Consider the following 25,158-nt stretch of genomic DNA (forward strand, 5'->3'; position numbering starts at 1 on the left):
CATCTGCTAATGTGCTGAGCAAACGAGCCGTTTCCATGGAGACCACCCCCGAGCCCACATGTTGAAAGGACTCGGTGCCACATAGCACAGCTCACCTTCAGGAAGCAGCTGGGGTCCGTCCCTCTGTGGGGCCCGGCGATCCCCGTACAACGCCTGGTCGGCATTGTGGGAGACCGAACGGCTCCACAACAGCTCCAGAAACACTGAAGTGGTGGAAAAAAGAAGAAGAAGAAAACGGTTTACAGCAGCAGTGATCTGATCATCCATCTATAAAACCTTTTGCTTTTATGGACATCCTGCTAAAAGTTTTCATTTCTCTCCCATTTTGTGGTGATGGAGACTTATTTAGCTTCTGATTGTCACTGCCACTCTGCAGGCTGCTTGTATCGTAGTTATCGTGACAAAACGCTTCATGGCAGCAGACTGTGTTTTCTTTTTTTTTTCTTCTACTCTCCCGGCTCTTTCGAGCAGCTGTGTTGTGGCTAAGCTGACAGAAAGCAGAGCTTCCCAGCCTTGGCCATTTTATTTTGCAGGTGTGCAGCAATTGGGTTCACTTTAGAGGCCTTCTGATTGGTTGGAAAACACCGATTTCAACAATGGCCTTCTGAAAGCACAGCTTGCCTCTATGAATTTATGAATAATGCTTATTTTATGTTTTTTAAGGAAGCGCCTTCTCCACAAATAATCTGGAGTTGCATTCCACAATAAAATTTGTGAATACGTGATTGTGAAAGCCAAAATAAATCAGACATGTCTGCAATTTTTTCGATTTATTTCTTTTTGAAGGGACAGTATTATGTAACATCGACTTTTTTTTTTTTGCTTTACATCACGTTGTAATGTTATTTCCTCATCAAAAACACACCTGGAATGATGCCTAGATTCTTTCATCCATGTTTGAGAAATCCTTTAATCTCCATGGCAACTGAAAACACCTTAGTGGACCAAGCCTCGCCTTCGAGGACGTAGCTCTTCCTTGGAGCTGCAGTTTCCAAGCTTCAGAACTTGGACCTGACAGAGCAGCACTCCTCCACAATTCCCCCATTCAACTCCTACAAACTAGCCAGCTGGAATTAGCAAACACCTAGTAGAATGCCTGATGAGCTCCTTCAAGTTATATTGAGCTGGTAAAAATGTTAAAGGGTTAGTGGAAGAGCACTATATCAGAGCAGTTTTTAAAGAGATGGAGGCCCAATTTCAAAGCATTAAATCATGAAGTCATATTTAAAGTCATATTTGATATGTACAGCATATTTATAACAGATGGTAACATAGTCATTTATATCGGTTATAAAATGACACTACGGGCCTGGAAAATGCATAATACTGCCCCTGTAAATAGCTTCATACATGTTTGTGCTTCTTATTTCACTTCTGAATACATTTTATGGGTAGCACTCCGCACTAACCCATCTGAACCCAACTTGACCAACTCGATTAGTAATTTATGAATAGTCAGAGGCAGCTTGTGTAGCGATATGGCTGTTTTATGAGACACCCTCTATGCATAAAAAGATGTGATAGGAACAATTCCTTTGTGGAGCGCTTTTGATCAGGGCTTATCTTCAATCTGCAGTGCTTTATTTTTTTTATGTTCATGTGCTTATGGAAGTGCCAAATCCTGTTTAAATATAATTTAGTAAATAAAGAAGTCTTCTTTTCCCAACACAAATTTTAAATGGAACATTTTCACCTTTACAGACCCACTCTGATTAAGTCTGTCTTAGCGAAGTTATTCAGCCTTCCCAAAATTGGCGGGTGATTACGGCTAATTGCAGTGCATAATCGCTGCAAAGGCAAGAGGAAAGGGGAGGGGGGGAGAAAAAAGTCTATAAATGATCCTGGTTGGCTCATCAGGAGGGGGGCGCTCTGTTGGAGCTCCCTGGAGCTTGCCTGTCGATTTGGCTCACCGTTCGCTCAGCTGTGACTTCACAGCGAGAAAGGCAGAGATTTACAGATTTGCGGCTGGCGCTGGAGCATACGCCGCATCCCCGCAGAGCTATGGACTGTGGCTGCAAAGTCCAGAAAAATCAATGGCCGAAGCGGCCTCATCTCTGCACAGCCTGAAAGGTACTATCCAGAGGTGTCGGTGCGTGCGGAGACCACAGTGGTTTCCAATAAAAGAATGAGATATCTGCAGGGAAAGATATCCACATCATCTCCTTCAGCCCTCACACCAAGCAATCGTCAGTCACTCCGTTTCCTTTCTGCTTGGGATTCGTAACGATGTTTGACCGACGGCCTTGAACATTACTCCATCCTGACTCTATTTGTGTGTGTGCAGCTATATTTTCATCCATCATTGTATCTTTTATTTACTCTTCATTTACGCTTTTCACATCATATTTAACAATTTCCCTTCTAGTTGTTTGGGCTTTTTACCCTTTTCAGTCATAGATTATTGCTGTGTGGCTCCTTAAAATGTACACTTTTATTGTTCATTGTTTTTCCAGGGGAATACTAAAACAATCTCTTCTCCTTTAGTCACTGCAAGGTTCTTTTATTTAGTTGCAGAACATTAAAGGTTTCATCTAGAGACATCCTGTTGTATTAGTCAATTGTCTCACAACTGAGGGATAACAATAATAGAAAGTAGGGATCCACGACACATTGGTATTGGCCTTTTTTTTTTAACATATCAGTATTAGTCCGATAAATAAAACTAATCTAACATTAACAATCTATTTCTGCTGAACAGATAGGGTGATGAACATAGTCATCAAAGGGCAAATTGCAGTAGAGATGATGCTACTTCCTGTCTGAAGAAGTTAGTCAAAGACTTGGGTGGCCAAGTCCAGTACTCAAGATCCTGCACCTTATGGATGTATCCCTTTGCCAAAGTAGACTCAAAGCCATCGTGACCTGCTCTTGATTAAGAGGAAGTCAATGGATGGTCGGATGAACAATAGTCAACATCAGAAAGCCTAAATGATAAAATAAAGCAGTTTGATTCTAGGGTGTTTAGCCCTCTTGCATTTGGCTTCTGGTAAGTTGGGCTGCTCACAAATTAAGGAGGTATAGCCATGGTAGGAATTGGTGTTTGTGGTGGATGGCTGCTTTTTGTTCCCAAAACCTCGGGTACAATATGACTAAAAGTACCAAAGTAGAACGGAGAAGAAGCGAAATGACCAGGATCGAGGAATGTCAAACTCTGCTGTGCTAAACTCTGAGTGAACAACTCACATCCTTCTTGGAAAATAATTTCCTCACATTTCTGTGCTACTTCTGACTTGGTGATAAACATGTCGCTGGTGCTAACAAAAGCTAACTTTGAGTGTTATTTAGTGAGTAACAACTTCTAAACCGAAGTGTGTTCTCAGCGGGACTCTGTAGCACTCTTTTCTGATCTTGACTGATCAAAAAAGTGTTGGATTTTTGAGTTTCAGACCAACTGCTCATCAGTCCAATTAGGGTGAAAACTGATTTTCATCACCAGCTGAATTTCCCAGGCATCTCTATGTTTTTGTCTGAAGTCTCACTGTATTAGACTCGCCTTAGCCCTTGTTTAGAGCCCATAGATCTTTATTAGAGTATTAAGAAGTAAGAGATGGGCTGTCTTTCACTGGAGAGCTGCTACTTAATCCTTTCTGAGGCTGTAAAACTGGGAGAGTCCTGATTGTCGTTAGTACAGGGCAGACCTAATGAGCTCCACCAATAAGAGCTCAGGTGATTGAGAGAGAGTGACATTGTATCTGGCAGAAGACGGAGTCCCCCTGTGGTGGCGTGTTCCCCCTCTGGGCTCCTGCCTCGGTGCAACAGCTCTCTCTCCAAGTCGGCTTTCTCTCTCTCTCTGTTATTAGCCCGATAAAAGGACAAAATATGACTATATTCAGTAGGATTTCTCTTTGGGTAAAATCCCAGCATGCATTTTTGCCATTTTTATAAGTATGTGTGTGGGGGTTTTTCTGTAAAATGTGTCAACATTTCTGCACCTGGACCTGCTGAAAAATGTCTTCTTGCTCAAAATGTAGAAGGAGGAAACTTTCCCAACATGCCCAGACAGTTTTATCAACTAAGGTAAAGTTTTCTCTCTTGACAAGGAAAAGAAAGTCATCTCTTGAATTCTACAACTTTGATAAGTTGTTAGAGGAAAAAGGCACTGCAGGGAACTGGGAGCCTGTGATTGATGGTGGACATTTTCTCTGTTGGGTGTAATAGATCAGGGATTTCAGAGGACGACATTATCAGGGTATATTGATTGTCAAGACACTGTGTTCTTAATTTGCTGGAGGAAATCTTAGACGGAGAGAGGGAGACCTTCAGAGTAGTAATGATGATGATAATCGCTCTTTTCAGACTGGCTTTTTTTTGTGTTTTCAGATTCCACGTTTTGACCTCTTGTTATTGCTGAGTGCAGAGCATAAAGCCATCAAAAGACAATTCACGATGCTGCTCTGACTGAGGCACTTAACAATAGACGTAAAGCTTTTAAAATCCTCTAAAGCTCAAATCATCAATTCATCTGTTTATTTTATAAGGCATATTTTCCTGTTTGGTTTGTTCAGACTCATAGGTCAACATGAAGTGGTTAGCATTACCAGTCTGCCACATTGTTGTGGCCCACAGCTCTTTATATGCCTGATTCATTTTCTTGAAGTTTGGAAGCATTTGTTTCTAGACAGCTCTGTACGGTTCCTCTACAGCATTTCAATCAGGTTGAGATTTGGACCTCGACTGGATCATTGGAACACATTTGCCTTGTTTTCACTGAGCATGGGTTGGTTGCGTAGGCTGTTTTGTGATCCGGAGTATTGAAGAGAGTGATTCCACCACAAGTTGGACTGTCTCTGGACAGGCAGGGTTGAACCCAAACCTTATGTCATAGTACTGCACCGACAAACATGACGCACTAGGAGGTCTCGCACTTGACGCAAGACCTTTGATTGGCGTTTTTCTGTTCACCAATCAATGGACTTTGTTGGGCGATCTCAGTACTGTAATATTGTACTGAATGAAGGGGGCCTAGGAAACCTGTCCTGTATCAACAGTCAAGCTTTATCTTTCAAATGGGATCACATTTAGCTCACTAAGATGATGCGTGGTTTGGCTCTCTTGGATGTCTTGTACTTTAATCTCCAATTTACAGTTTCTCTGAGGTTGGCACAGTTGGATGTTGTAAATTTGCCAGAATATCCACTCCTAGGAAGACTGGCAGCAATCCTACTTGTTTCCAACATACAATGTTTCTCACTGTAGAACTGTTTTAATTGTTTGGAAATGCTCTTGTGAACCTCTCCAGATTGAATGTTGGCAACATTTGCTTCTCTTGCCATGCTGTTAAGTCTTGAAAGCTCCACGATGGCAAACTGCTAACCCACACGTCCTGCTTTTTCACACTTGCAGTCCGCTTATCAAGTGTTTTCATTTGTAGCGTTCTGCTTTTGTATTTTTTTTTACAGCTTTCCCCTGTTATCTAGAGCAAGGAAAGGCTTTATTTATCCAGTGATTTATTTAAACAGTTTTGAACCAGGGTGGTAATAGATTCTCATTATTTACTCATCACTCAAGAGTTCCAGCAAAGATCTCCTTGGAAGAAAAGAATCTGTTTTTAATAAGGACTTTGGCTTAATATTCACTCAGTCATGCCTGGAAGTGGCAGATCTCCCATAACGTTGTGTAATGATGCCAGTAGTTTTTATCAGGCCAAATTTTAATCAGCGTCCAGCTAGAGAAGCCATCAGCAGATTGAATTGAGCAGGACAGCGGGTATATGTCATGGTGCTTCTATCGTCCAGTTCCAATCCCACATTTGTTCTTCGATTAAAACTGTTCAGAAATGCTAATGAGCTCCAAAAATATATATTTTTTTTTTCATATTTACTGAGCCTTTAGATTGAGAGCAGCTTGAAACCAGCCAGCACGGACTCCGTCACTGCCTCAATTTCACGGTGAGTCTATTGCTGCCCTTTGCTTAAGTGCTCTGAATGTATTTACTGCAAGAAGCAATTCACGTCACTCTCTCGCCACCCCTGTGCATCTTGTGAAAGAGCCTGGCCGCTAAAGCCCAGATAGGAAGCCTCCAGGGGTGAGTCGGAGGGAGATGAGAAAGATGAGGGCAGAGGGGGACGGGGGCTGTAAATCAGTCACAGTGACTCCGGAGGTCAGTCAGAGCGCCACATAACTCCAGCTCAGCTCTTCAGCTCCTCACACATCCAACGGCTTGTCAGATGGATTTTTCTTCCTCCTAATAACCACCCGAGTAACGGCCTTGGTTTGCAACTTTTGGTTGGATTTATGAATTTTCCCCGGCCCCGTGGTTATCCATGCTCCGTACCCTGTAAACGTGTCTGTATATGAGTGTGCGGCACAAGAGGAATACGTGGGGGTTTAATTCATTGCTGTTCCTTTGGGGAAAGAGGCGGAAAAGCCTAGACTAGCCTTCATTTCCATGTAGCTCTCTGCTTACGCTGAAGTTCTTGCCTGGTTATGCTAAGTGGAGGATTACCTCCTAGTTCTGCTTGAAGTCAGCTGAGATCTCATTCATGTTGAAAATGTGTACATTTCCAGACTGATCTGGTATTCAGGTATTGTTGGCAATGTGCCTGATCTATAGGGTCTAATTCTATGCCGTGCATTATCATTTATTTTACATTAGGTTTAGAATTTTCTGAACTTTATCCAGTTGTTGAAGTCAAAACAAGGTACATCAAGTATTTGTTGGTGTGTTTGTATTCTGAGGTCAGCATTACATTTTTGTTTTTTAAATGTAAACAAAGCAAATTTCCATTTTTCATTGTTTTGTAAACTGACCACCGATTGGAGTTGATCAAGAAAAAATAGTGCAGTTTGTAGAACAGGCCGATTGATTGGTGCATAGCAACACTACATAGAGTTTAATGAAAACTTATTGAGAACTAATTTCATAGCTACCTTGAAACATGAGGCTCTTGAACTGTGAATTTTTCTTGCATTGCTAATTTTTACCTCCAATTCAGTCTGCAAGTTTCATTCCTGAAGAATATTTTTAGCAAAAACAATCAGAATGTACTTAGATTTGGATAAATGCATTCATGAGATGACGTGAGGCTACTTATTTTCATCCAGTGCAGCGCCATCCATATCTGTGGCTTCTTACTCTTTCAGCTTCATGAACATCACCCGCGTTGGTGATGGAGGAAACTAAATTTCGCTCATCCTGACCTTAATAACATCAGGTCACCCCTGGACTTTAACTTTTCTGCCAGTCAGCTCAGCTGTCCAGCGTTGCTTTATTAGATTTATGCAGGAACTGAAAAATCTTTAAGAAACCTGTCTTTGAAACAAATGCTATATTTAATGTAAAAGTAGGCGTTTCAATAAGTTGTCATTGGTATAACCTTGAATAAAAAAAGACACTGCATTTTAAAATGGCAGCAGTTACAGTAGACCCCCAATATTCGAAGGAGTTGGGGACCAGTGCCGTTTTCCTAGTTCAAGCACCAAATACATCTTATTACGCATTAAAACACACATCTTAGCGCTACCACAGAAGCTAACATCTGTAGTCTTCCTCATTTCCACTCTTGGGGCTACAACCAATCAGCACCAAGGAAAGTAATTGATGCTTTTGGATTGGGTGGTTTGTAAATGACAATCAATAGTATGTCAAGTAGTTTTGCAGATTTCCAAGCTGCCTTTTATATATTTTAGGTATACTCTACAAATAAATTTGCAAATTTTAAATCCCACAGAAAATTGTTCAAAATATTGAATCTGCAAATCCTGAAACATGTAAAAGGTTTTGGCTACTATATGGCTTCAAAAATAATTAGTTTTAATTTGTAACATGTATATATTATTGTGTTTTGATTCTGATACGTGGAACAAAGCAAAAATACAGAACTACTACTAAACTGGAACATAACATTTCATCCTTTTGTTCTTTTTTCATTACCTCAAGAGTTTGTTCAGGTGGCTGTCGGCTGCTTAACAGGCAACATCTGTTGGTGGCACAAAACGTCCAACGTCAAGCGTTCCTGACCATAATCATCTGGTTGGCGGTCAACACTGCAGGGCACTGAATCAACAATCCCTTTTGATCCTTTTATATTCAGAACATTAATGTCTCTGGTTACTCAACTCAGTTGTGGCTTGTTTTAAAGTGTCCTTGCTTGGCACAACCAAACAAGACGTCTCCAATAGGCTGAGCTGTATTACGGCGCTCTGTGCTCAGTCCCTTCAACACACACTTGAAGGCGGAGCTAGGTCCACCCAGGCGTTTTGCACACCTGAATGGTTGCCAAAGGATTTATTAAACATGAATGAAAGAATCAAGACACTTCAAGTATCTTTTTGATGACGGAAGAACATTATAACATGATGTAAAGCTGAAAAACAGTTGATTTCACATAATACTGCCCCTTTAAAGATACTTTCCTAGACATTTTGTTTGGCCTCACAGAAAAATCACTAAATTTGGCCAAACTGGGTATTTTGTGGTGAGTTTGAAATTTGATTTGTCTTCTGTAATCATTTTAGAAGAAATGGAGCAATCTTTGTCCCTTCAGACTTCCTAGTGCCATTCTGCTCTCGCTCAAAATATGTTTCATCAATACAAATACCCTCATTTTTGGCTTCTACCGCTAGGTAGAAATCTGATTAATGCTGGAAGTTTGCCGATATAACCCCCACCCACCCCAAAAAACACATTCATTTTCATAACTTTTTACTGACTTTGCACAAAAAATACATGAGGTAGCACATTGCTGGTGAGTTTTTGTAGGTTCAGACCAATCCAAAAGGTGGAAAAGTTCAATATTAAGACTTGTAGGTTATTCTGTCTTTGTGTCTGCTCTGCTGCCAGCTTCCTGATGAGATTTGGCTCCGATTACAGAACGAGCCGGCCACTTGGGCCGCCTCAAACCAATTTACCCCCCCTCAGCTGTTCCATGTGGCTCCCAAGACGCAGCCACGGCAAGCGGGTGGGCTGTCAGAATCAATCTTAGAATATGGTATCTTAATGTCCAATTAGTATGCTGGAGTCCCCTTACTATATAAGCAGTTTGTCAACAGTGCCAAACGCCCAGTTCTGTACTGCTTGTCCTTGGCATATGGGCCAATCAAAATCCGATGACACAGCCAATCAAGCCGCATCAGCGCGAGCCTGTCGGCGTTTTTAAAGTGTCTGCGTCACGCTGTGTGTTGTTTTTTGGATTTATAATCACAGAAAAGCCTAGAGTCTCAGAACACAGTGATGCTCCTCCTGTGCATCGTCTGGTAGTAGCTTGGCTTCGAGCCTGCTCCAAGGAGACTGGGTTGAACGGAGGGGGGGAAGGGACTGGGTACGCCACGCCCTGCGTGGCAGAGGCAGCCTGCAAGGGAAGATGGGAGAACGGAGGGTCTGATCGGCGTAGGCTTGCCGTGTCAGACTCTTCACAGCTCCTGTGCGCTGGAGGCTGGTTCAGATTCTGCTGGCCTAGTTATGGCTGCCAGCTCAGACTGACTCTTCTATCTGCAAGAGCTCCTCTGTGTCTATGTAGTCAGTGAATTAGCTGAGAAAGGCAGGCCGTTATTCTTCTTCACTAGTAAGACGAGGGAAGACGTTTCTTTTTTTGCTTTTTTGTTGATTTTAGTCCATGGACTTAAAGTCTTAACACAAAAACTTTTGCAGTACTATATTGATAACGATAACGGTGATGATAGGACGCCATGTCACGAGCGACAAATCAATTGCATGATAAATTAAAACAGCTGAATAATTTCCATTTGCATGATTTGTATGTTTTTCTCTTTCCTCTCTCTTTCATGATTCATTTTACTTAATGTTTCCGTTTTATTTATTTTGGATATTTAAAATGTCTTCCAGTTCCAGTGTTGAATGTTCATTAAAAGTTTATTGGCCCATGAGAATGTGCATTATGCAGTTACCATTTCATCACTTCAAAATATTCTCAAAGCAACATTACTGTTAATCCTAATCACGTTTGGGACAATTGATCATCCACCAAACTTTATTGTTACAAGCCTGTTAGGAACTATTTATTACATCTTTTATTGGGTAACTATGGCTGTGGCTGTGTGTCACGGCATTTATAGTTCCACAAACACACATACTATTGAAAAACTTTTCAATTTGCAATACGTTTCTTTAGGACACCAGTCACTGCACACAGTAACCATATTTTAAAACACAGCTACTGTATAGAGAAAATATTTAAATAATCAACCCCAACAATAAGGTGAGGTCTTAGACAGAGGTCTTAAGTGAATATTCAATTGCATATGCTATGCATGTTTCAAATGAACCAAAAGACATGCTTAAGATCGCTGAAATTAAAACAAAAAAAGTAAATGTAAAACACAGAATGGCTTGCTGAAATTTGTTTAAATATATTGCTGTTCTATGTCCGCCAAGGTCGGCCCCCCTACATTTTTAACACACCAAATCTGGCCCCCTTTGCAAGAAGTTTGGACACCCCTGCTCTAAGATGATGACAATCAAACAGTGCAAATTTGATGTTGTGCTGTGCTGCAGGCGCCATTGTCACTGGTTTGTCATACAACAACGTTGCCTTTTATGCTGTTGTGTTTTTAACGGAATGACCGATGTCCGATATTAAATTTTACAGCCAATATCTGCTGATACCGTACCGATAATATTGTGCATCCCTACAAATTAGGAATTTAATCAGCCTATTACAATAACACATTTTTACTGGACGATAAATTGGCTCCGAAAAATATTGCAACCAACAATAATAATGAAGTTTTAAAACTATTTTCACGTAATACCATCATAAGGATCAACTTTAGTTTTGTAAAGAATTCTTAACACTGGGACTGGAGAACATTTTAAATATCTAAAATAACCAAAATAACAGTAATTAAAATGGATTTGGAAGTTTCTGCAACCAAAATCACATCCAAAAAAATACTCAGCTTAGACGCGGAGAACAGGCAGGTAGAGCAAACTAACAGCTTTGTACTGACCGTTTCTCAAAAAGTTCACTTTTCAACACTACTAAAGAGCAGCATCTCTTTGACGACTGTCCACATGGAAATAATCACATTCATTTTAATTTATGATTCAATTAATTGATTTGTTGATTATTGTGACTGGCCTGGAATAGAATAAATCTGTAACCAACACCCAGTCAAGTTGCTGGATTGAAGAGCTGCGATTCCTCCCACATCAGGACCTTCTGTAACGTTTCCTTGTGCTTGTTGTTTCTGTCAGATGATGAAGCACGCTTGGGACAGCTACAGACAATACGGATGGGGTCACAACGAGCTGAAGCCCCTCGCTAAGAAAGGACATTCCACAAATATCTTCGGTAAGTCGAACACATACCCTCTCTCTTCCTCTGCCGTCCGTAACCGTTGGCACTTTGTTGTACGTCACAATCGGATGCACTCATGACTGCACACACACTCTGTTTTAAACAGTTACACACACAGACATTTTTCTTTTCTTTTTATATGTAGAAGTTCACATGAAATGCTTGCAGCAGGATTTACATCACTTTAGTCGGTGTGAATGAAAAAGCATTTTGTAGTTTGTTGAATGATACTTTTGGATTCAGAAGTGGTTTTACTTTGAAGGGCACTGCATTTTATGTTAGTCACATGAATGTCAATGTTTTTGTACGTCTGTGTGATTCTTTCTTATTTCTACACATCCTTGCAAAACTGTCAATAGACTTTGCAACATTCTATGTACTAGCCACAAATTTTCATTGCATATTATGTGATGAAGCAACATGAAGTATAGAAATGCAGTAAAATGTATATTTTTTTGCCATATAAAGTGGGTACATGTTTTTTTTAATTTATTTTTTTTATAATTTTAGATTGTTTTTTCCTGGTCTTTAATAACATTGCATTTGCATTGTTTCTTGGGTGTTTGTGGTAGATAAAGCTGACAGTCATCAGCACATGCATAGACAGGAATTCTGTGTTTTCAAAGGATAGCTCCCAACATCAAGAGATTGTTAAAAATAAATAAATACAAGCAGTGGGCCCAGGATAGAACCCTGAGGTACACCCCTATAGCAAAGAGGCAACAGAAGATAAAGCAGAGCCCTACAAAATGTGGTTAATTAAAAACCACATTTGAAGGTGTTTTGTTAAAATGTCACCCTAAAGATTTAAAATGTGCCCTTTTCCACTGGCATCCAATTAAAAATATGTCTTGACTTGAAAATTACGCTTTTGACCCCATCTGAGGTTCAGATACATTGTAGAGGGAAGAAGGGGAGCAGAAATTTCAGTCTCCTTTGATATTTCAGTTGCAACTTTACTTTGTGTTCTAGTACATAAAACATCAGCAAAATGTATCTATTTGTGACAGAAATAAAAAAAAATGTGAACAGGTTTAAGGAGTGAGGCTAAATCAGCTTTGAGGCCGCATATCAAATTACATCCTTTCAAATATTCATAAATGGAACGGACAATCAGTGATTATTATGAGCAGTTGTTGTCTTAAACAGTGACTATTTTACGCAGGACTAATATTTTTATCTGGAGACCCACTCTGTTTGCGGTGACCTGGCGAGGTCTCTGTCACCAGAGGTTTCCTGTTTGATGAGAAATTGCTGCTGGCAGAGCTCCTTTTCCCACTGAGGGGTCAATCCAATACAGCCTCTCATGTCTGAGGTTTGAAGTTCAGATGCTGTTTTCTGTTATCCTCCCCTGCAGCTGTGCTCTTGTGATGATACAAATCACAAAACCTGAAGTGGGAAGGAGAGATTTGTTTTCTACTTTTTGAAAAAAGAACGGGAATAAAAGTATAAAACTATGACACGAGCGGTGGCTTTTATGGCAGTCTTTTATGTAAAGACACTTCAAACAGAAAAATAAAACTTATTTACAAGCTTTAGTGAAGCAAAAAGGACCTTGAAGTTCAAGTGAGACTCTTAACAGTGTGTTCACCATTTGGTGTTTCTAATGAAAGTCGGATAAATCCAGTCGGGTCACACCCTCGTCATTAGGGTTGTCAGTATAATCTATGTCTGTCTGTCTATAAATGATATTAGAAAAATGAAAAGATACTCATTTGCGTGAAAATCCACACAAACTGACTTTTATATATTTGCCAACATGGCAAGTACTACGAGAAAACGTGAGCCTCGTTAGCTGAAAAAGCTAACACAAAGGCGTTGTTCAGACGTATTTTCTATACAAACCAGGATGTCACATGCTAGCTGTGCTAACGCTACAAGCTAACGCTACGCTAGGTCTGTAAAGCCTCTCTGTCCGCAACAATGAGCCAGTAAACGTCCTGGTTGACGTAAGCTAACGCTATCTGTTTAAATATTAGCTTCGCGAACAGCCCAGCCGTTGTTCTGCCGGTCCAGTCCAGACTTCAAAGTTCAGAACCACGCAACATTCTGTTCTTCTGTGGGACGAATTAACACAGGAAAATGTTAACCAATCAAGAAAATATTCAGCAAAACGTCCAGAAAGACAGAAATTGTACAGCGCTGCTGCTGAATACACCTGCATGGACCAAATCCTCGCTTGCACTGTAAAAAATACGTTTGGTATCTTCTCCATATTTGTTTTTGAAATGCAACTTATTTAAATCTAGAATGATCCTTTCTGTCAGTAGGAAAATGTATTTATCATCATCTTCAAATTCATAAGCAAATGGAAGCATATGCTAAAGTCATAAGGTATAATAAGACACAATGATTGCACAAGTGAGTCACACTTCCTTAAAGGATATTAGAATAAAATGTGACATGTGCTCTAATGACCCACATTGGAGAAATTCAAGTGTAAGAGAAAGCGAGATTAATGTAAATAGAATCATGCAAATACTAAGGTAAAGAAAAAAACTAATGAAAGACTTTAAACTTATTTTTTCCAGATTTTTTTCTGTATCTCTCTCTTTCTCAAATTTTAAGACAATTTTGATGACTTGCTCCTTTATCTGAAAAGTGTTGCCCTTCTGATCATTTTATTTCATTTTGGTTTTGAGTTGCAATCTTCTTTTTTCTAGTTTTTTTTCAGTGAGTGCTCAGTAATTATTCATATTAGGACCAGAGGCGACGTCACACTGTGTGACAGAGCACAGTGAACTGTGAAAGTGGGGTTTTGTAATGTAAATCACAAAGTTGATTTTACTGTTTTGCACCTGGCCTTCCTGTTGTTTCATGAAACTCTTGCTCTCTTCCTTATCATGTATCAACCACAATTGGCTCCTTACATCTTCTTGATTTTGCAGATTTCGTGACTAAATGCTTTACTGATGCTGAAAATGAGTTTGAGTCATCTTTCTTCATGTTGTCAGTTCAAGCAGTTAGTACCCGTATGAGCTGCATTCAGTTTGTTTTTATGACTTTCTGAACAGATGGTCACGAGTCAGGGTGGTCAAACTAATCCTGGTCATTAGTCAATTTCTTGGTGCGAATCACGTCTTTGTTCTGTTCGGTGAATAAATGTGTTTTCTGGTGCTTGATATTTGTCTAAATGAGCACCAGCTGAACTAAAGTTTATTCATCAAGTGGAATTCAAATACACCTGTTGGATCTGTGGCTCTAAATGCTTGTCTTTTTTCTGTGGATTGGATCAGTGCATCTAGAAAGTATTTAAATCCAAACTCCAAATTGTCTTAAGTTAATCTTTTTCCTCAAAATTTCTTGCAGATTTCCCCAGATTTACAACCTGGGGAATAAAAAGTAACAAAATATGGAAACATTGAAGCACCGTGAATACTTCCTGGACACGTATTACTACCAGCGCATTACTCACTGCTTATTACTGTTTGTTTTTGCACATTAGTCTAGACCTTCCAAATTTTGTGTGTATATTTGGGTCCAATTTAGCAGACTGTTTATAGCGGCGTGTGAATGCAGCGTCATGATGCCTTTGTGTCAAATTGGAATGTTTCGCCCGCTAAATTGGCTGCAGGCGCCTATGTTGCTTTTATGAGCTGCTGCTAAATGCTAGATGGATGTGTTCTTGTGTGAGTCTTTGCATTTATTGGTTTTCCTGTCGGTTTCGCTGCTCGTCTCGAGCGTGTCCTGTTTTCTTTCCTAATGTGTCTAAAAGAGTTTTTTCTTGTTTTTGTTTTCCATACTTGCTGCTGATGGGGGGATTTGCTGGTAATTACTCACAGGTTGGGTCGCGAAGGCAGAGGGCAATGAGTAAAGCGTTACACTCGTCGCAGAACCCACTTCCAATACTGATGAGCGATGACCTGCCTGCTGTCAGATAGTGGCCGTATTGATTGGGTGTGTGTGGTTGGGTTTGAAATAGTAGAACAAGGAGACGGAGGGATACATTTTAGATGCAACAATGACTAATTCTGACAGAGCGGCAGCTAGCCCCGCTATTTGTAAAACGCATTTTATAAAACTCATTTCAATATGTGTTGCAACATAGAATTAGATTGAGTGTCAAAGCTCGTTGCAAGCTTTTGTCTAATATAAGGTTACAATTTTATATCTAGAAACTTAAACCCTAAGAAGAATAACGGGGCAAATATTTTTTTTTAAACCTATTTTTATCCTTTTGTGCATTTTTAGTGCAATATGTGTTATAACATAGAGTTGGTTTAATAGTTTTTTTCAAGTTAATTTAGCAATTTTTCTAAAAACAAGCAATAAGAATAAAAATAATGGGTCAAAGATGGTTTTGAAACCTGTTTTTATCCTTTTGCACATTTTTTGTGCAATGTGTTACAACATACTGTTGCAAGCCTTTTTCTAGTTTAACTTTTTTTTTTTACATAAAACATAAATCCTAAGTTGAAAAAAAAAAATATATATATATATATATATATATATTTTTTTTTTTCAACAGGCGTAAATGCACTGAATAAATGTATGCGATAACTCTGCACCAGTACAGCACATCTAAATTCACCAATTTAAAACAAATTAAAATTATTCAGTCAGTCCAATTAGGAGAGTAACAGCCAATGTAAAATATATTATAAAGAAACGGAAACTGACAAAAACAAACTGCAACAAACCTTTAAATGGCTTAGAAAGTGGAATTAGGTATTCCAACTTTAATGTTAAATAAATGATACAATATGAATAGATCTGCCCTTATCTATCAGGCACATCGTCACCGATACCCAATCTAGAATTTCTGTCGATACCAAGACCGATACAGATATCAACATCAGATCGGTGAATCTCTACAAAAAATTTTGTTTTGTCATTTTTTTATTAGAATAAGGAGTAGTTCCTCTATCAACAATATTCTGCATTGAGATTTTCTTGTATTTCTTATAGTTTTGTAAATGAAAGAAATTTGAATCGACAGGTCAGACTTAAGAAAATTGAAGCTCTGAATTGACAAGGAAAACCCTAACCAGTGTCTTTAAATGGTAAACAAACTCGACTCGTATTGCTCTAGAATCAAACTCAGCACTTCTCTTCCCTTTAAGATCTGGTCATACGTAGTTATTTATCATTATTATTATTATTATTATTTACTTTCACAGAACAGCGTTTCCTGCCGATGGGCAACCAGTCCTCCTCCTTGACTCGAGCTTTACAAACCGCCTCGATGCAGTTATTATGAAGAAAAATGTGCAGCGGGTTCACCGCTGGCCTGGCTGTTTAGCCTTTATCTGTCCAGAGAGAAAAGGAGAGGCCAGGATGGTAACAAGAGGGCTTTAGATCTCATTGCAACCCTGGGCTCAGATAACCTTGAGTTCACTGCCTGGTCCTGATTTGTTTTCTCTTTCCGCAGCTGCTCTGCGGAGAATACAGAGTGCAGATATTGAGCAGAGATACTAACAGTGGCTTTATCTCGGGGCTACATGGTTCAAGCAAAGATGACTCATGCTCTTGTAGAGGAAGTATAGTATAAAACGGGTTAAGACAGTCGCACTAACCCTCAAAAGGCATACGAGTAGGGACGGACGGCTTGTACGGTCGGAGCCAAGCAGACCAAAATACTCTTCTAACAGAAAATGGTGCAACTATTCATACACAATATTCACATGGAATTATACTTTCAAATGTCCTGATTTAACTGATATGAAATTAACATTTATGTTTGCCCTGTAAGATTAAAGATTAAATATAGACGATCCCAACAGGCCTGCCACAATTTAACTTTTATTTAACTGGGATAAACTGTCCCAGTTAATTATTGCGATAATATTGTTGTTTTGAGACCATTTTGGAGTAACATAATGAAGACAGCATAACGGTGCAAGTACACCTGGCCTGCCAGATTAACAGATTTTACTGGATGATGAATTGTCCCAGTAATTGTTCCAGTAAACCATAACGTTATTGTTTTGATACCGTCTCAAAGACGAACAAACTTTAATTTTGATTATTAGAACTCTCCGCACTGAAACTGGAAAACATTTTAAGCGTCCAAAACCAAAAATCACTAATTTTCTAATAAATAGAAAAGAAATAAAAACCCACACTCAATCGAAACCATGAATGAAATGGACTGACAGCTGCCCTGAAAATTACCCTTCAAAGAAATATTCGTCAGAATGTAAATTAATGAGCTCAATTTACTTTATGATGCAGTTAATTGATTAATTGCTTATCACTACAGGCTTAAATCCCAATGCATTTTTCTGTCGTTTGGATTCTACAACATCTTGAGCTTGATCTTGTCGGTTCACAGGATGTGGCTCTTTTTTATTTTATCTTTCAAGTTGTTGTTTTTTTCTGTAGAATTCATTTTGACCTCTGCAGACCTTATTGAAGTGGGTCAAGCCTTGTCTCCTAAAACACGTGGGAATTCTCTGGTGAACCGGATACGTGTCCTCCATACTTTACCCAACGTCTTTTTTTGTTTTTGTTGTTTTATTGGATTTGCAGAAAGCTCACTGCCTGTTTAATCTAAACTTGCTGCTGGTGACTGTTGCACATCTCAGACTCCTGGCTTTCTCCCACCGGTAGTGTAACAGGCTCACGGTAACTGATATATCTCTGAGCGCCTCCGGCATGTAAGAGGTGGACGGTTGGAGATGATGCAAACTGGGATGCGTTTCTGGACACCTGACTTCCCCGTCAGCTCAGCACTTGGAGTAGCTTAACTTATTATTCATGACAGCTGCCTCATCCATTACGAGATTGCTTTGGTAGTTGAAGACATATCATGCCTGAACTCTGGTTTAATTAACACACGGTGAGGTGAAAAGACAACTCTACGCATTTCAAATTTATTTTCCTTGTTTTATTGCTTAAAATTTGTATTAAGCTTCCTCTTCAATGGAGCTTAATAGTATGTCCCTCAAATGTCTAGGGATATGTGCATCAAAACTGTAGTTTTAGTTCTTGTTTGTAGATCTGCATTAGTAACGCTGTGTACTAAATCAATCAGTTAGAAGGATTAACTCCTTGATTTAGTAGATAACTTGAAGATGACTATTCTTCACAATCCATATCTGTTGACGATACGGTAGACGCATCATCTGCCGACGGGATTAGGGATTACCGCTGCCCACAAATAGCTAATATATGGAGCCCCTCTGAAAACTGCCTATTTATTAATTGTTCAAACACTAAATATAGCCTAATATGCATTCATATATAAAGTGACAACCGTCTTGGCACCAAGTCTTCCTTATCTTCACTCTTGTGAGTACAGCCAATCAACTCCAAGGAAACGATATACATCTTCTATACTGGCTTCTTTGCGTACGCCAGCCAATAGCATGTCAAGTACCATTGTGCCCAGTGGGATGTTGGATGTAGGTCCCCCCCCCCACATACAGGTTTCACATTGTGCCCCAGTTAAGAGTTCAGCCAGGATTAGTTGTTAGTGAAGATAAAGGTCAGTTTTATTCTACTGCCAGCCAAACTGTCAAATTTCATTCCTGGTTGGTTGTAGGAAACGCTGAACTCATCTGTGAATTCAGTTGTTAGCACATTTTTGTGCTTGGATAGTTTCTCCCCTACATTGTCAAGGCAAATGGATGATTCAAGGAGTGTGAATCATCCATTTCCTGGATTTCTTGCTTTTTAAAGTTTTTTGGGGGGTTTATTCTTTGGGAGAGAATGGTTGTGTGATTGATTGGACTTGATGACATTCCATGTCCTCAGAGCCAGATCATAATGTCAGGAGTCGACATGCCTTTCACCTGCCTTCGGTGAAGAGGCCTTCTGTTGCCTCTTCAGACAAAACCAGACCAAGTCAAGGATCAAAGCCTTGATGATGAGGTGCTTCACAACAAAAAGAAGAGCCCGAGGCCTAAAACTCGGCCGACATAGCCCCCAGTGCCAAAGCGGTGCTTCAATCACCTTGTTGTAGAGGTGATTCTGCAGAGAGGAGTGCCAGCTTCTCTACACGAGACCACTCTTCAGTTCAGCTGTAACATTTTTGTTGCGATCCGGAGGCCCGTTTGCACGACATCAGCGACCAGAGTCTCTCACGCCGTCACTTTTAAACCAGGTCTGAGTGAAACTTTTCTGTAAAAACAACTTCGAAGATGTGAAGTCCTCCTCTGGTGTGAAAACGCATGTCTGTAGGGTTTATTCTACACATCCATGGGCAGATAAAAACAAAAACGATGGCGGATATTTGGTGTGTTGTGCTGTTTAATCTGTTCAGTTTATAACAACTCTTGATGAGGAACATATGTGTTACATGAGCACTTTGTTAAAGGGAAATGGAGACGGGTTGCAATGATATGGAAGCTAAGGGTCAAAATTGCATGCATGTTGTTGACATGCTAAAAGTCACACCGCCATCTAGTGGCCTGGCATGACAACTACAGTTGACTCGAGGTGTATTGGCAATGTTGTGTAAAGGTGGAACTTTCTCCAAATCAACATCCAAAACTACCGTCAGTTTTGGGCAGCGGTCTCCCATAGCTCCCTTCTGGAAATGTGAACATTCCCTCTTCAGGTCAAATCTTGACCATAACTTGAACTTTAACTTACTGCTTTGTTCACAAGCGATGGTGGAACGGAGGAAGGCAACAGGGCCTCATGCGTCGTAATGCAGACGCTGCTCCTCTCTCAGCCGTTTCCTTCTTTTATTTTGGCTTTTCCAGTTAACACCACAGGATTATCTAGTAAATAATTCACTCACAGCTTCGCCCATGCTGGCCAACTTAGCCTAAGCTTTGCATTTGAACCTTAATTACCCCCGCACCAGCGCCCTGCTGCTTGGTCTTGGCTCTTTGTCCAGTTGTTTGGCTCATGGCTGAACTGTGCTGGAACATGCTGTTTGCTACAATACAGCTTATTCATAGAGCTACTCTGCCAGTTTAATGGGGGGAGGACCAGTATGTGTATTTCATTGTATTAAAGGCCATTCCCTCCTGATTTCTTAACCCAGATATAATTCAGTTCTACGTATTATTAAAAACATACCAGCCATTGTTTTTTTTTTCTTTTTATCCCTATGTTTTCCTATGTTCCTTTAGAAAATTGTAGTTTCGCCTCGTGTTTGCTACCTGCCGGATCATGAGGTACGCATCCGCCTCCAGATCTAATCTACCATTATAAAAACACATTTGCAATTAATGGTATAATTACGTTAGTTAGGGTCTACTAAATAAAACGGGAACACGCTCGCGTGAAAATGACAACACACTGACATAGCTGATGTCTTAATCGCCGTGGCAGTAGGAGGGTTGGAAGAGAATGAAGGTTTGACTAATGATCACTTCATAATGACAGCCGGAGGCAGCAAAGCGGCTTCCTGTGTAGGCGAGGGAGAAACGGGGTGACGCTGGGAAGCAGAGATCATAGTTTCAGGGGAGAACACAAGAGACGAGCGCGGCTTGCCTCTCATTAAGCTCCATCCTTCTCGGTTTCCTCCACCATCCGGCTGGAGCTGTCCAGCAAAAATACTGACGGCTTAAAGTGGAGCGCAAGTTGAGGCGTCGGAGGTTTAGACTCCTTCAAGATTGTGCTCCTGAAACAGTTTATCTTTGATGTTTCTCCTATTTTTATGTTATATACTAGAAAGTTCCTTTTATTAGAAGAGTTTCTACAATCTGAGGAACTTGGTGGAGTTTTGAATTTGGCATTTTTCCAGTTCTGAATAGCTATGAAAAAGGAAATTCACTTGAGTTTAATTCAGTAATACAATACATCAATAAAAATATGTGTTAAAATAGACACATATTTAACACATATTTTAAATATGTGTACATATTGTATGCCTGGTACAATATGTACCAGGCATATTATTTTCAATAATTTCACTGAACTCCGTTTCAGAACCGCTCAGCATCCTGGGGGATGCAGGCAGAGGAAAAGGCTTTAGCCACTAAACCGTCACAGCGAGCTAGAACGGGCTTACCCGCTCTTTGGTTACCTAGCAACAACGCGTTGAGTAACTGTCGCAGCAGCAGCTTCAGGTTTTGCCACCAGGCCTCATAACTGCTTAAAAATAAAAAATAATGTCAAGTGAAAATTGGATTAAACAGGAAAAGTCACGTCACCAGTTTGGTTGTGTTTTAGATATTTAAAGCAAACAACAAAAAAAACTTGAATCAATAATTATATCGACTTATGAAATGCTCAAATTGTGATAAGTTTTTCAGCCCTGTCATCCAGCTCTAGTATTGTTTTACTTTAAGTATTATTTGTTAAAGAAAACAAGGCCTCGACTTAAAACGAGAGCAAAATCATATTAAATTAGCGATTTATCAACCTTCTTTCAAGGTTCAAATTTATCACCTTGAAATGATCTACTGAAAATCCATTCTTATTTATAGGGCTTGGCAATATGGACTTGAAGTTTTATAATATTTTGTGGTCTGATTGTGATAACAATAAAATTAACAATGAGAACTGTTTATTACTTTTTATGTAACTGTAAGACTGCATGGCCCATCAATTATAGCCCCACAAACACAAATACAGCTCTAGAAAAAACATATTTGTAACTCTCTTCTTTAGGACACCAGTCACACAGGGAAGTATGATTTGTATCACTTAATCATATTTTCAAATGTATTGCTATTTGTTGATACTCCTATTGAACTGTTGAAAAAATTGTAAAAGTAACGATCTCAACACAGTTATGGGTTTTTAAAATATATTTCTAATATAAATTGGAATTTATTGTGACGATAAATCAATATTCTTACAAGAAATTTATAGCGATAAATGATGCGATAAATGATGCGATAGATGGCCTCCCCTACCTCTCCGCTGCATTTTTGTCAAATTCTGACATGTTCAGAATGTATTTATTGTAGTTGCTTATCTGTGATTCATGTCTAAATTGTCTATTTTCACCTTAATATACAAATAACTTGGTCTTACAAAATAAATACATTTATATCATACTTGTCAGTCTTTAGAGATTTGGCGGTTGGTTTCCTTCTACTCTAGGTTCCTCCTGTTTCCCTGAGCGGTGCTTCCTTACCACCTGCTTGCAGATTAAACTTTTAGTAGGCCTGCAGTGGCCAAATTAGACAGCAGGAAGTTTGAGGATTCTCCTGCTGTGCAGGGCAGCGGGGTCGTCCAAAAACTCTCCCAAACAGCAGAGAAAGGAGGGCGAGGTTTTATTGTTTTAGGGATAAAAGTTGTGCTCATTTCTGTTATCCACCAGCTTCAGATGCACCATATCTCACATTGGTTTCATTATCTCAGTATCAGCAGGTGGAATATTGCATTACAAACAGCTGCTGTTTCAACTGTAATGCTTTCACATTTTGCAGATCTGCATATTTTATATGTACAGTTAATTTCCACAGCAGGTGTTTTTCTTTATGAGATGCGAAAGCCAATTGAGTGTAGTGGTGACATTATGTAACAGAACGTAAACAGTCAAACATTTGTGTTGATTTATAACCCACGTTGTTTTCACCAATAGTGTTGCAGTAAAACTTTGCCTGAAGTCCTGCAGCCCTGCTACTGTGTGGCAGGTGAAGAGATTTCCTCAAAATGAAAGTATGAATGAATATAACTGTCTATTTTGTGTTGAGCACAGAATAAATACAGGCTTTCTAACTCTTATTGCAGTTCAGTGCGGTATTGATGTACTTGCCACATTTTGTGCAGTCCTACTTTAAGTCCTATCAATGTTAATGCTGCTTTTGTTTTGTTTTTTGTTGGGTATTTGCTTTATAAAATTAAACATAGGTAATATTCTACCTTATATTTAAATCCACCAATTAAATAGTTGTCTAACCTCCAGTTCTTTTATTTTTGTAAAGTTCTGCCTAGGTCCTATTTTTTAAATTGGGACTTGGACAATTATGCTATCAGGCTGACCATATGTAGTTTATTTATTTATTTATTTATTTATTTATTTTTCCTGACATGACTTTTCGGTCGGGCAAAAGTTTGAGTTGCACGCAGATATCTTGATTGTAGTGTTTGACCTGTTAAGGCTACTGCTAAGTGGATGCTAATATGTTTTGCTAGCAAACTAGCTAGCTAGCTTTTTTGCAGCTAGCTAGCTGCAAAAAAGCAGCTAGCTAGTTTGCTAGCTAGCTGCTAGCAAAACGAACCAACCAGCCGGTTGGTTCGTTTTCACCGCTGGCTGTCCTCTGTCACCAACCCATGTGATGCTAGGCACCATGAGCTGTGGGGGAAAAAAAAACACACAAAACTGCTGCCAAGAGCGGCAAGCAGACAGCAGAAATATCAGTTTTTGCTTCACTTGACTGTAACCCAGTCGAATGTCTCCTGTATTTAGTTTATTCAGTATTAAATTTCTTTCAAGATGGCATTATAAAGGTCTTAAATTTGACTCGCAGACAACCGATACCATAGTATGTAGTTGGTAGATGTTGCGGTCAGGATAAATGCAGTTTTTTCTCTCTCTGCTCCTTCTCATCTCTGCTTCCAGACCTTTGGCGTCTTGGCTACTGTAATCCGTGTCAGACGTGAGTATCTGCTGCTCCTTCCACCAGGCTGGGGATGACATTGGCAGTGTGCAGGGTGTGAACTCGTGACACTTGGAACGGCCAGCAGTTATTGCAACCAAGCAGTTGTTTTCAGTCATACTAATTACACTAATAGAGTAATAATGTAGTTGTAATATACTGTGCAGCCTGAACCGCTACATACGTTCAGCTACTTTCAGCTCGCTTCAGACTACAGTGGGGAAAATAATCATTTGATATGTTAAGGAGAGATTTTTGTTCATTAAATGCTTTTCCACTTATAACGAATGGAGAGGTGTCATTTTTAATTATTAAACTGACTTTTTAAAAATACAGAAAATCACACTGTTTAATGTATTTATTTTGGGACAAATATTTTATTCAGTAGAAAATGGAAGTTATTTGATGCATAAACTTTTTTTTTAACAATTTCAGAGGTCAGATTGGGCTCTTAAAAAGGAATTAACAGGTTAGTGAGGAAATGGTATTTAAAAAATAATACAAAGTGATTTTTTAATCTTTAGATTTTGCGTTGAAATGAGCTGAACTTTAAAAATCAACGGTGTATCAAATTTTCATTTTCTCCCCATCACGTGTGTTTTATCAAGGACTTTTTGGGGGGTTTCTGCTTCAGCTTGTCTCGTGTTTTTCTTCCAAATATTTGTGATTTCAGAAAATCCTTTAACATGTTGGAAACATCTGTGAATGTACCGAGTCTTGAAAAGTGTGGACTTTTGAAGTAAAATGGGCAGGAGCCTTGGTTTGAACATGAACTGATGTGACGAGATCAAGATTCAAACGCCGCTACATTACAAAACCCATTTTCATACGCACATAATCATAAAACTCAGCTGTCTTCAAGTGCTAAACAAGGAAGTTAAGGCGCTTATAACCGTTGGAGACCATTACTCGGCATCAGCTGCTCTAATTAGTTCCTGTTTGTGATCAGCGTAATGCCACATTTGGCGCCGGTTCTGGCATTTTGCTTTCACGTTTAATTTCACACATTGTATAATAGTCCCTTTTAATTCTGCCTTAGGATTCAGGACTAATGTCTGCCTTTTTGTTGTGACTCTTTATTCATCCTGTGCCTGGGCTGTCTCCGTTTTCCTTCAGAGTTATTAGTTTCATTTTCCCCGCGCAGCTCAAAGAACGCCATCGGAAGACTTTTACTGTTAAATCAGCGCTGACAGCTCTGAGTTTGGCTCCGGGCCCGGACACGGCCGGTGTGGACCGGAGCCAGGGAGCTGCTGTTGAGCCGAAGGCCCGGCCAAACCGGTGACCCTCTGAGGATCAAAGCAGAAGCCAGCACATGTTGAACCGTGCCGCTAAATACGTTGGTAGCGGGTTATCAGTCAGAGACACGGGTCTGGATCGGCCTGGAGAGAAAACGTAGCGGCTCTCACAGGAAGCTTGGCTTGTTAGGAAAACAGGCTTAAGGAGTCACA

The 25,158-nt window shown here is 39.7% G+C and overlaps 1 protein-coding gene across 2 annotated transcripts in view; it reads left to right on the top strand.

Annotated features, from left to right (window-relative positions):
- man1a2 (mannosidase, alpha, class 1A, member 2) overlaps positions 1 to 25,158 on the top strand; it is a 110,649-nt gene that overhangs the window by 29,099 nt on the left and 56,392 nt on the right. For both annotated transcript variants that reach the window (XM_014996737.2, XM_014996736.2), the window contains exon 4: positions 11,156 to 11,252. In XM_014996737.2, coding sequence (XP_014852223.1) covers positions 11,156 to 11,252 — 97 coding nt within the window. The remainder of the gene's footprint in view (positions 1 to 11,155; positions 11,253 to 25,158) is intronic.

This window comes from Poecilia mexicana, unplaced genomic scaffold, assembly GCF_051168715.1.
Source record: "Poecilia mexicana isolate PSO_F unplaced genomic scaffold, ASM5116871v1 scaffold_2, whole genome shotgun sequence".
Lineage (NCBI taxonomy): Eukaryota > Metazoa > Chordata > Actinopteri > Cyprinodontiformes > Poeciliidae > Poecilia > Poecilia mexicana.